Genomic DNA, 12,985 nt, shown 5'->3' with positions numbered 1-12,985 from the left:
ACTCACCAGACAAGAGATTGAGGTGATAATGCTTGGGAAGTTTGGAAGAAAACTTCCACTAGTGGCTGGTGGTCTCTGCTCTGCAGACCCAGGGCCTGATTGACACCCCCAATTAAACCAAGGCTTAAAAACCCCTGGGGTTTGCCAGGGCTGGTTGAGACATATTTGAAAGGAAAAGACAGTAAAGAAACACGTCTGAAACTCAGAATAAATCCACAGATTCTGTAGGTGGGATCAATCCAGTCTCAGCTCATGGAATGGCCATTTAATGGGTTACCTGGGTGGAGACAAGTTGAAGCAAACATGAGAATTTTGGTGTTTTTAGGTGAGCAGGCTACCAGAATTTGTTCTGATGAGCTACCACTCAAAATCTGAACAAAATCACACTTTTCATAATTTCCTTAGGAAAATTATTTCTCAACTCATTCTTAGTTTTAAGAAAGTTCTGACTTTAAGGGGCACAACAGCAAGTTATGTTAGAAATAACATGTATTCTGCCTGAAATCACACCACCACCAAAAGAACAACAACCCTGAAGGCCAAAAATGGAGATTATAATTACCACAAGGCTGTGTTGTACAGTTCAGTACCACGCTGCAGACGTAGGTGACACACTTAAGTCTTCAGAAACGAGAGAAAGATCTGCTTGGTAGTGAAAATATAATTTTATTTAACAATAGCTGCCAGCAGTATACTGGTATATCTGTAAAAGATGTTCCAGAGAGTGAAAGACACAAGCAAACTACAATAAATTGTATCAACTCTTCAAGTATTTCTGCAAACAACGCTCCCATCCTTGACGTCCCGTCTCGGGATCCCAATTCTGCTCCCACCTCCTCCAGAAGTGTCAGGAGTTGGTGGCACAGGTTCTGAGGCAGATGAAATATTTTTTTTTTCACTTGGGATAAAGCCTCCTCCTGGAAAATATTAATTGGACGTGCTCAGATAGTTCTGAGTGGCAAGGAGCACAACAAAGCTGACTGTGCTTCGCCACGTTTTGTTCTGAGCCCAGATAGGCATCAGTGGGTTTGGCTCCAGCCTCTTCCACTTATTCATGTCTGTGCTCCTTTGATACCAAATGCTAATTTGCTGCTTTAGCATAAAAATTTGATTACATCTCTCTTCTTATCATGGAGCTGCACGCAGCTCTCAATCGGTCCAGACATGCCCACTGTGGAAAAAACCAGCAATTTTATGGGAAAATGCAAATGGGGGGGGGGAAATGCTACGAGGGAGGGACTGTGAGTGTGGGACATCCACGGGGAGCAGCAGGGAAGAGCTGGACAGGGAAGCTTTGGAGAGCATGGAGTTGCTCCAGAAGTTCACATGCCTCTTGTTCAACAGGCAGCTCTTCCACAGAAGGGATCTCTTGGAGAAGGAAAGCTTTGTGAAGGGGAAAAAAACAACACCCTACTCATGCATATATAGGATAATCTGTTCTCCCACACAAAAACAGGGTGCAGATGATGGATTTTCCCTTTGTGTTCAGGAAATACACAAGTCACCTGTTTTAATGTGAATTTAAGCATATTTCAGCTTGAGAATAAAGTAAGTTATTCAGCATGCTAATACATGCAACCAACTTGCAAACTGGAATGCCAACTTGAAAGGGTAACTGCTGTTTTTAAATTGTAGAAGGGGCTTGAAGCAGCATTTTAAATTTAAACAGGGGGCAGATTAATTGCTGTTTGATGAAATTAAAAATGCATTTAAAGATCAGATTGTAAACAAGTTGACAGAAGTCAAGAATTTACATAGTTATGAAAGGGCTTTTTTAATTAATGTGGAGCTGGTGATTGGGGCCAGATGAAAGTGCTCTGCCCACACCAGACGCTGAGCCTTCCCCCAGTGCTCTGCAGGGATCACCTCCGGAGGTGAGAGCAGCTCCTCTCCAGGACATTCCTGGGCTCTCCCGAAGCCAGGAGGGGCTGGGCAGCTCCTGCCACAACAAAACTGTGCAGCAGGAAGCCCGAGGGACAGCAGTGCTCTCACACAGGACAATTACCAGCCATCACAACCGGGGCCTCGCTGGGATTCAGATAAGAAATGCATTAGTTACAGCCAGAGCTCTGCCTTTGTTTACAAGCTCTCAGACAACAATCGTTAAAATACCGAGGAGAACGAGCTACAATGGTTTGGAGATTGCCTAAAAAGCAGAGAGGATTTATTATCAAGTGGTGTTTAAGGAGCTGGGGATTTGTTTGCAGCAGCTGCACCCCAGAAACTGCATCCCAGAGTTTGGTGCTCACACCCCCCGGGGCCTGTGCAGCACAGCGGGCACAGCAGGGCTGATCTGCCTGGAAAAGGGCTCCTAAACCTCCATCCCTACAGCTGCCAAGGGCCACCTCATCTGCTTTTTTTAAAGGGGAGTTCAGAACTTTAAAGGACATGCCCACAGTCACGTTGCTTCCTACAGTTTTGTTTTTAAAGGTGAGCTACGATAGCAAAGAGCACCAAACCAGTGAGGGCTGGGGAGGTTTTTTTTTACCCTCTATAGTCACTAAAATGTTGTTATCTAAATAAAAAAGATTTTTTTCTAGATGTCACGTTGTAGCAAAGACTGAGCCCCTACAGAGGATTATTATGGCTGAGAAACTTTATTCAGGAGGAGAACGTGACATTAGAATACAGTGATTATTAAAAGGCTACAGTTTAGGTTTTCCTGACCAGGTCACTCTGCAGCATTTCCTTTCTGTGCCTAAACACCTCTGCAATAAATCAGAACAGGGACTAAGTGTATCTAACACAGTTGCCTTTGAAAGACAAGTAACAGGATTTACTAACTGCCTTTATATTGGAATTCTAGCTCTAGGAAGGCAAGACAAGGCACCACAAGCCATGTATACAAATATGGATCTGGTTCTCTACCTCTTCTATGTCAAACTAACTCCATGGGTATATAAAGTAGCAAAAGCAGGACGCCTGTAAAAGTCAGGCTGGTTTTCAGAAAGCCAGTGCTTACCAAAAAAATTAGTGTATAAAAGTGTTTATGTGAGCATTTTCCACGTTATTGCAGAATGTTAAATATTCCAAGAACAACCTAGCAGGAATAGCACTTTCCAGCTTCTAAAATCAGTTAAATATAAAAGTATCTTTACAAAAAAATAGGCATATAAGTCTAGCATTCTTTGGAGTTGTTTATGATGGTCTTTTAAAAATAACCTAACAGTTCACTTCATGCGTCAAACTCATTAATTTTAAACAAGAAAACTATTCCCTGGTTTAGAAATATTTGAAAATTGCTTTTAAAAAAATTGTAGTGCTATTCCTCAGCGTTGCTGTAAAAAGGTTATGTATAGTAGTGCAATGATTATGATCATGCAAAACTGCAGTCTGGGTGCACACCCAGGCAAATTGGGATAAATTCAATGGAAAGGACTGGATTCCACACACCCCCTTCTTCACTAAAGTCATCAACAGATTTCCTTTCAGGAAAAAAGAAAAAGAACAAACCAACCTGCATACTAAAATTTAAGGCAAATGTTCTCTTTCAAGGTCACTTTAGCTTTCTTCAGGAAAGAAAGAGCATATAAAAGTTCCCCAGAGGTTCCCATTTCATGGCTCTCAGGTCATTTTGCATCACTAATCATTGCACTGCTATTCACACGTTACCAACTAGGACACTACAGGTTACATGGACTTGGTTTATGACAGAACAGGGTTTGTTTTTTTTAAGTAAATATCACCAAAAAGACCTATACAAAACAAAGGCTCTTAACTACCAAAAAGAAACCACTTGCAGTTTTTCAGGTGAACAGGTGGCAGCTTCCAATTCTGCTGTTTCCTGATGGCCAAGGGCATCCTGACAAGTATTTGTCTGCTGCAACTCAGCATTCGGGACAGAAGTAGGTGTTTGGATCTCATCAAGCTCCTGAAGACACAACTAAAAACCAACTCTGAGCTTTGAACTTCCTGCTACAGCACTCAAGCCTAAATTCAAACTTCCCTGATGCTGAGGTCCTTCAAATCCAAGTTCCACATCGAGTCCATTCTCAACCACTACTGTGACTTCCAATCCAAGAGATTTCTTTTTTTCTAATTAAAAAAAAAAAAAACATTTCCAAATATTCTGCAAATGGCTCTTTTGGATAATAAGTTCCCTTCTCTATGTAAATAGGATAGACAAGCAGGTACAGTTCAACGTGTCACAGGTATGACAACTGTGTACAGATCTTCTGGAAAAGCAATAAATTCCAAAATACATAAATATTCCTTGTACCATACAGCGAGACAGTGTCCTAAACCAATTCATGGACAGGGACCAAATGTTTACAGAGGAAAGCATCAGGGGCAAGACAATCCTTCACACTGAAGAATCCAGAGTTCCCCCAGTGCAACACGACTGCACTAATGATATTCAAAGGAGGTAAGGAAAAACAAGCCTATAATTAACCCTGCAAACTTTAGGTAATTACTGTACCTGGTCTATCCACCGTAACTTTGAATAACTGCGAGTTCATGCAAAAAAAAATTGCTATATCTTATGTGGAAGGAGCAGTCTGTTAGAAGCATTGTTATGGAATATGCAGGAAGTCATCCTTCAGCAAGTGCTGGTTACTTGGTGAGTCTCTTGGCTACATCACTGTAAGCTATTTCGATTTCCTTGTCTCCAGGACAGGTGTTGGTGAACTCATCCCTGCTGTAAGCATTCGTCAGGTATCTCCAGATCCCTGTCATTTCCTTGGGAATCTCAAAGTTGCGGTACTTTTTGGCCACCACCTAAAGCGAAAGAATCGGGTTATGAATTTGCATCCTTACACTTTAAAGCACTTTTCCACTGCTGGTCACTCTCTTGTGAGGTTGTGCTTCCAAGCAGGACACTCAGAGTCATTCCTAAAGGCAGCAGAAGCTGTTCCTCAGGGATACACCCGGCCCTGGCAGCTCCCTTTGGGTTTGTCCTCAGCCAAGGAAACACTCCTGCAGCCAGGCAGAAGCTGGATCTGTGGCTCCATCTGCAGTACAGAACTGACACAGATCCCTGGAGACAGGGAGAGAAACCAAACCACGGTCCTACAGACACACCTGCACTCCTCTGGTTATCCCAGGCCACCTCTTCCCGGACTTCCAACTTTTTTTTTTTAATACAGTCCTTTTATTTCACGTTGTGTCATTTCCTTGGTTGCACCCAGGGCAGTTTTCCCTACAGGAGTGAGCAGACATCCACCTCAGCCATCAGCTGCTCACCTGATCTCCACCTTCCCTCTTCCACTGATCTGAGCACTAAAACTGACTGTGCCCACGGGGGTCAGGGCAGTCAGAGGGGTTTGGGTTCTGCCATTTCATCCTCTGCCTACAGGTTCACACCTCCACTGAACCCAGTGCTCCAGCCCCAAAGGCCTTGTGCAAGCCCCAAATCCTGCTTCAGGTACTGTTAATGCTGTAGTTAAACTTACATGGGAGTCTACAAACAGTTGGAATTAGCTGGGCTCTAGAATGTCACAGAATTGGGATTAGCTGGGCTCTAGAATGTCACAGAATTGGGATTACCTGGGCTCTAGAATGTCACACTCTGTTGGAATTAGGTGGGCTTTAGAATGTCATACAGCTGGAATTAGCTGGGCTCTAGAATGTCCCACAATTGGGATTAGCTGGGCTCTAGAATGTCCCACACAGTCATTAGCTGGGCTCTGGAATGTCCCACCCAGTCGGAACTAGCTGGGCTCTGGAATGTCCCACAGTTGGGATTAGCTGGGCTCTGGAATGTCCCACAGTTGGGATTAGCTGGGCTCTGGAATGTCCCACAGTTGGGATTAGCTGGGCTCTGGAATGTCCCACAATTGGGATGAGCTGGGCTCCAGAATGCCCCACACAGCTGGAATTAGCTGGGCTCTGGAATGTCCCAGGCCATCAGCCTTTTGTCCCCCATTCTCCCAGCCCCCCAGGGCCCTACCTTGACGATGTGCAGCTTGGGCAGCAGGTTGCAGTCTGCCAACGTCATCTCGTTGCCGTCCAGGAACTTGCGCGTGGACAGGGGCACGTCCTCCATGCTGTTCTCGTCGATCTCGTCGGGCAGGGGGGAGTTCAGGTACTCGTCCAGTTTCTGGAGGGTTTTCAAGAGGCCACGTTCTAAGGCTGCAGAGGGAGTTTTAAGGTGGTTTTTTTTAGGAACAAAGCAAATCCTCATTTACAATATTGATGCCAGCCACAGATCTGATAAACCCCTCACCACTGTGCTCCCCAGGACAGCCCCTACTCTGAAGGATTTGTAACCCCTGAGCAATTTTGGTGGCAGCAGCACTGCTGGATCTGGCTTGATGGTCACCAGTAACACTGGAACGGAACCAGAACCCCTTTAAATATCCCACACACACAGGTTATTTAAAAGCTGGTTAATACACGAGTTTACACTAATTTAGAACACTCTAAGACTGTCCACAAGGGTTTATTTTTGGTTTAAAAAGTGGCTTATGTCAGTTTGTTAAGACCGTGCCTAACTGGCTTAGAATTAAGAATTAGAATTGGAATTAAGCTATGCTGGGGTTTGTATACATTTAAACCTAATCTGTTTAACATCACATGCTCAGCAAAGAGCCACCACCAAACTCAGAGTACCCGGGAGGTTCCTGGAATACAGCAGGTTTTGGGAATGCATCAGCAGAGGGCAGCACACCCCACAAAATCCCCAGTTGTTTCTCAGCTGTTTACAAACATTTTGCATCTCCCTGTTTGAAATGCAGCACAAAGGCCTCCTTTGGTTTTCCCTCAAAGCACACTGAGGATGAAAGATTTGTGCTAAACTATTTGAAGGTCCAGCTGTGAACTCTTTATCACTTATTGATCTCTGTGTTGCATCGACTGTTTTCCCTCCACACACAAAGGTCTTAATGCTTTAAAGAAAGCAACAGGGACTAAGCTCAGCTCAGAACTCTGAATGAGAGCCCTCAGTCCTACAGAGGGTAAATAATCAAGTGCAACAGATGCACAGAAACTCAAGCAGTGGGGTATGACACAAACACTGCATGAAATTTGGTTCTGGATATTAAAATGTTTATAGTTCATTCCATAATTTGGACTGGCTGTAAATATCCAATACCAGTGGTATTGACAAACCCTGCACACCCTGCTGAAATTCTGAGTGAACACTAACTGAAGTTCTCTCTCAAAGTGTTGAAATCTTTGACATTAAACCACAGATTGAATTCCTGAGACTCTCCCAAGAGTCCATCAACACGCAGCTGAATTTGTCAGTGAGACACTTCACAGCAAAGCTGCTCTGCAAAGCACAAGCCAGTGAACCCACGTGTGCCCAGGCACTGCCCCCCAGGTGACCCACCTTCATTAGCTTCTGGTCTAGAGTTTTTGATAAATGCAGAGAATTTGGCAAATATATCCATCCCAGCAGTGTTTGATTCTGGATGCTTTGGTGAAAGTTTTAGGTATCTGGAAAGCAGAAAGGAGCAGATCTACAGCACATTTAGCATAATGATGATCATCATATATATTAACTAGTACAAAATGGCCCTTTTTAAAAACATCTACATAATGTAGATTTACCAGTTTATCCATTTTCAGAGTTGCTTTTGAAATGTAATATCACACACTTCCATTTAAGTTAAGATTTTAGAACCCACTTTTAAATCACTTTTCAGAAGATCACCAAAGTGTATCCCTGCTTTCTGAATCAGGCATTTGTTTCAAGCAGATAACAAACAGTTCATAGTCAGGGATCAAGCAGGTAAAAAATAAAATACACTTGTCTGTTCCCTGTACACACCAAAAAAAAAAAAAAAGTCTTTTTCCATTTAAATTAATATCAGCTGTTCCAGCATATTGTGGATTCCAAATCTTTTAACAAAAAAGTGAAGTCTAGTCACACTAAAAAGACAAAACAGTCTGTTAAAGGCAGTGTCTGGATTTTGCCTTTGCCTGCCAGCTGAGGAGAAGAAAGCCAACAGTTTAGGGAAAGCCTGGACACATCCCAGCAGCTCCCCACTGCAGTTTGTTACAAGTCAGGACTAAGTTTTGCAGAGCAGACTCATCTTCACCTGCATGGTTTGGACACCCCACCAGAACAGCCTGTGCCTGGCACCAAAAGGGAGTCACTGAGTTTGGAACTGCAGGAAGGATGACAGGACTCCACAGAGGACAATTTAAAAATAATCTTTAAGAGAAAAACAGTTCTTAATATAAAGATGAGGGAGCTGGAGAGGAGAAAGTATGACAAGCAAGAACTCCAAACTATTTTCCATGTCTTCTCTTCAGTTTATTGATGCTGAAGAACATCCTCGTTGGTGCAGGAAACCCCTGTGAGAACAGTGTTTATCTAAGGGACAAATCACCATTTTAACACTTACTTGGGTGGAGCCAAAACATCTTCCAGGAACTCTTCAATCTTATTCACATCTGTTCTCACTTCCCCATTGTATGTGATGAAGGGGGGGTGAGTGCCTGGAGCCAAATTTTGAAGGTCTGCTGGTTTTCTAGGGTGAAATACAAACCAATACCAGAGTGAGCAGGGGACACCCATTCCACTGCCACAACCACAAAAGCCAGAGTTTTTCACATCCTTAGGGCTTTAAAAAAAGATATCACCAGTTTTCTTTTTAAAAAAGTGAGTTTACAACCTGATTAGCATTTTGAATATACTTCATAACAATTTAAAACTCTTAAAGCCAACTGCTTCCTCCTACCTCTGGCTGTGTTTATTCTCAAATCAATACAATGTTGACTACCAGGGGGATATATATACACACACACAAACACACTCTCTCTTTCCCAAGCTCTGCAGACCAGTTTATATATAGCATAATCTGTGCTCAGTGATAATCTTCCCCCCTTCACACAGACCTGCTCTGGAAATGAGCAACTCTGATACAGAGCAGTGTGTACAAACCATTTATCACGTGCCCAGGGAATCTGGTTTAGACAAACTGACAGATGCTTAAACATCACGTTTAAAATTATGCTGAAGGTTTCATCCAGTAAAAGAACTGTTTACAAATAAGAGCAGCACACCTGGGAGAGGAATCCTGGACATTAGTGTGAGTAGACACAAGAGAAACAGCAGCAAGATAAAATGCACGTTTCTAACTTCTATGTCAGTTTTGGCAGCACATCTCACTGCTCACTCCAGCTCCGTGCTCAGTAATCCCTATCCAGCTAAGCCACTCTATTTTATAAGCAATTGGCTTCTCTCTCCTCTGGCTGTGCCTTGATGCTGCAGTGACAAGGCCCAGCTCCACAGGCGTTCCTTTAAAGCCTGTGTGCCAGCTGGGCACACCCCCAGCTCCCTGGCACCCCAGAACACCCAACTTACCCTTCATGCCAAGCTCTCCCCTCTGCCCTGTCAGCAGAGTCAGATTTAAAGGTGAAATCAATAATGAGATGTGGATCCATCACAAGCTATAAAATCCAAAGCACCATCTAAGGAGCTGCAGCTGATTTCCCCAGTAAATCACCTGGGCATTAGTTGGTCCCACACCAGTGGCAGCAGAAACAGAATTAAGAACTGCCTGGCACTTGTGCAGCAGCACCACTCGAACCTCCCCTGGTGAAGGCACTGGCTGCAGCCCCAGGACAACTGCTCAGAGGACACAGTCTGACTTCCCCATGTCCATGTTCCAGAGGACAGGCTGCAGTTCCCAGTCCCTGCACCACCCCTGGGGCTGACACCCAACCTGACACTCCAGGTTGAGCCACAGCTGCAGTGACATTTGCCAGGCTGGGCAGAGCAGGACCACCCCCTCCTGCTGCCCCAGCACCAACCACCACCAGTGCCCCAGCAGAGAGGGTGCCAAGGTAAAGCTGCCCCTTGGTTACTGTTTGAACTAATGCAAACTGGACCATAACCCTTGGACTGGGTCTGTGCCTTGCACGACGTGGCCACGTCTCCGAGCCAGCCCCAGGCACTGGATTTACAGGAACTGCAGCTCAGGAAACCCTCCTGGCTGTGCTGGGCAGGGAAAGCACATCAGGAACATCCACACAGCCATGGAGGGCAGCCCCAGAAAGCTTTCAGGGGCACTCTGTAAACTAAGCCCCATTTACAAGTCCATCCTGTATATAAACATGGTTTTCCATTTCTCACAAAAGGAAGATCCCCTGCCAGAATTTCATGTCCTGCCCACTGCTGATCCTTTCACAGTGCCAAAGTGTACTTACCTGGCACTACATGTGGGACTGAATGAGAAAACTGATTTTCATACTTTAGAATATTATAGACACTGCATTAAGCCAGGTGACAGAAGTCTTATTAATACAGGAATTCAACTATTTTCAATTTTTAACCTTCAGAGAAGTTATTTCTCACTAATAGTTGCCATCACTCTCTCACTTTTAGGATTTAAAGTCTGTCATTGGTTAATGCTTTAAGTAGCTTAACACTTCATTTAAATACAGCTTTGTAACTCCCAACAATTACAGGAAGTCCTCGTGGCTCACTTCCAATTTTGCATGTTAGAGAGATAAAATTCCTCAAAAGGAATGTTATTTTAAAAACAAACACAGGCAAGACCACCGGATTTGCAACAATACTATCAAAGGCAAGGCTTTAGTTCAGAAGCAGACTGGTCTGAGGAACTAACCAAAAAAAGTGTTCCAAAGAACCAGAGTGCACCTCAGGGACCCCAGAGCAATTTATTAATCCAGCCAGACCACCTCTATCTTGGAAGAAAAAGAAAGCAGAGATTAACATCCCCCAGCCAAGGCCCAAACATCACACAGGGTTTAACTTCCAGTTTGCTTCTCCTGCCTGGAGATCACAAACAAACCCTGGTTTACCACAGAGGAGCCACAGCCTTTAGAGCAGCAGCACACAGGAATATCCTTAAAAGGCTGACAGTACAAATTCCCTTAACAGCCAAACTAGAAGGCAATTAAAAATACTACAGTGAAGTTTTACTTCAGAGATAAAACTGGAGAGCTTAAAAAGAAAAAAGCCAAACTAAAATTAAAAAAAAAAAACCACCTTGAATGACCACTCCAAACAATTCCATGATGGTTTGTACCTGTCCCAAACTTTACCAGGGTTTTTGGAGGCAGGGCCACATAATTAAGGATCTGGCTGTCACTGCCTAATTAGGTGGGCAGGTTCTTTAACACCAGGTATAAACATTTCCTGGCTTTGCCACAAACCAGAATGGCAGTTAGCATGCAGATCATTTCTTGGAGATCAGACAAAATCCAGCCCCCAAATGTAGTGTGTGCTGCAGTGATTTATAAATGACACATGTACTGCAAGGAGTGGGGAGGAAAAAATCAGCAATAACTCCCCCTGTGCCCAGCTCCACAGCAGTTTTCACACTGCTTGAGGTGGATTCACCTTTTAATATTTCCTAATGTTGTTATTTAAACTTTGTCTGTCAACATAACTGTGAAACCACCCAAGGGAGATGTTTAAAAGGGGATTTCAGATCTCAGCTGAAGGCCTGGGGTGTTGGTCCAGGCCCCACAAATGGTTTCTGTGCTGCAGCTCTGCTCTGGCCACCAGAACAAGTCAGAGCTCTGAAATGCTGCTGCTGCTGAGAAGGGGAAGAATAAAGCCTCTGTCTGCCCAAACAGGAGCAGGAGATGCCCAGTTCCTTGGGAAGGGTGGGATGTGCCACTCTGTTTGCCCATGTGCATATTTTTGTGTGTGTCAAGAGTAGAACTAAGAACTGCAAAAGGTTCTTTTGTTGGCACAGTGTGACGGGCAGTGCAACTACTGGAGGGGAAAAATACCCACCACAGGGTCAGCCAAGCCAGGCTCAGCTTTTCCAGTGTCCCAAGTTCCCCACTGGTGAACTTTTGTACCCAACCATGACCTTTTCAGCCTCACAAACAGACAGAGCTGGCCTTGCTGCTGTGCACAAATGATGGCAGGAGGCAGAGACATGGTTTGCAAGTAGAGCCTTTTTTTTTTTTGCTAAGAAAATAAATTCAGATGCTTAAAACAATTACTACTGTGCTCTTCAACAAGAGTTTTTAGCAGGAACGAAAAGCAGAGAAGATAATTGAATTAATAATGTCCTTGAAAAGCAGTTTCTTTTGACAATATTAGAAGTATTAAGGCAACATCTAACACCTGTTATCACTCTGGTAATGACAAGGGAAAGCAATCCCATCTGGTACCAAACATTTCCTATTGAGCAGGATTTGACATGCTGCTATTCTTCAACTGGATATTGAAGTTGTATTTACTGAAGTCTAAAAGGAATTAAGTTTGTATCAACATCTATTAAAAAATGTGAATTAGCTTCAGTGGTCCTCTGTTTCCTTTACCAGAAGATGCCCCCAGAGCACAACAAAGAGGTGGTTTATTTGACCTATTCCTCTGCACTTCCTTAATTTTGCACTTATTTTGCGTTTTCTCCTCCCCAGTATTTAAAAAACCCCAAACCCAAACCTGAAAGAAAGCTCTCCTTGTGTAAGGAAGGTCAACTTTAAACATCTGCAACCAATTTCTACACTACAAGTTACTCTTACACCCCATTCCCCCATCCAATTAACTCCAAGTTGCCAAAGGGACACAAGTAAAGCCAATTTATCAGCCATATTTGGCATTTTAATGATATCTCTGACTGGTTCAGCAGTAAAAATGCTTCCAAGCCTAAAACATATCTTTCCACCTTCCTCTCATCCCCCCCACCCCAATAAGTGCAGGAAGTTAAATAACCCCATCATTACAAGTAAAGGAAGCCCAAAGCTACAGCCAGCTCAGGAGCACAAGTTCTGCTCCTGAGGTTCCCCAAACCACAGCTGGCAGATGTGCTCCAGTTGCTTTGTGGTGCTGGCAGCAACAAGATTTGCAGAGGCCAGAAAAGGTCTTTGAGCAGCTACAGATGCTCACACAGCCCACAAAAGCTGCTTTCTCCTCCTGCCTCAGCCCCACCACACATGGAAGTCTTTAACACCCCTTGCCAGCCCTGAAGCAGCAACTCCAGTGATTTTTTTTTTTTTTTTTAAATCCAAACAAACCACCTCCTTCAAAAAAAAATGTAAAAATTAAGAGGTTAAGTCCAGCAGGGTGATTTCTGCCTTATATGTTGGGTTCAGAGGAGACCAGGGT

The 12,985-nt window shown here is 43.9% G+C and overlaps 1 protein-coding gene across 1 annotated transcript in view; it reads right to left on the bottom strand.

Moving 5' to 3' along the window:
- Window positions 1–646: 646 nt before the first annotated feature.
- The window catches only part of CLIC4 (chloride intracellular channel 4), a 30,122-nt gene continuing 17,783 nt past the window's right edge, over window positions 647–12,985 (bottom strand). The window contains exons 3-6 of the mRNA XM_064635008.1: window positions 8,295–8,420; window positions 7,274–7,380; window positions 5,891–6,072; window positions 647–4,719 (exon numbers count right to left, since the gene is read on the bottom strand). Of these exons, the coding sequence (XP_064491078.1) occupies window positions 4,555–4,719; window positions 5,891–6,072; window positions 7,274–7,380; window positions 8,295–8,420 (580 nt within the window). The 3' untranslated portion in view covers window positions 647–4,554. The remainder of the gene's footprint in view (window positions 4,720–5,890; window positions 6,073–7,273; window positions 7,381–8,294; window positions 8,421–12,985) is intronic.

The sequence above is a fragment of the Pseudopipra pipra genome, chromosome 24 (genome assembly GCF_036250125.1).
Source record: "Pseudopipra pipra isolate bDixPip1 chromosome 24, bDixPip1.hap1, whole genome shotgun sequence".
In the NCBI taxonomy this organism is placed as follows: domain Eukaryota; kingdom Metazoa; phylum Chordata; class Aves; order Passeriformes; family Pipridae; genus Pseudopipra; species Pseudopipra pipra.
This window is presented reverse-complemented; position numbering and strand designations above follow the sequence as displayed.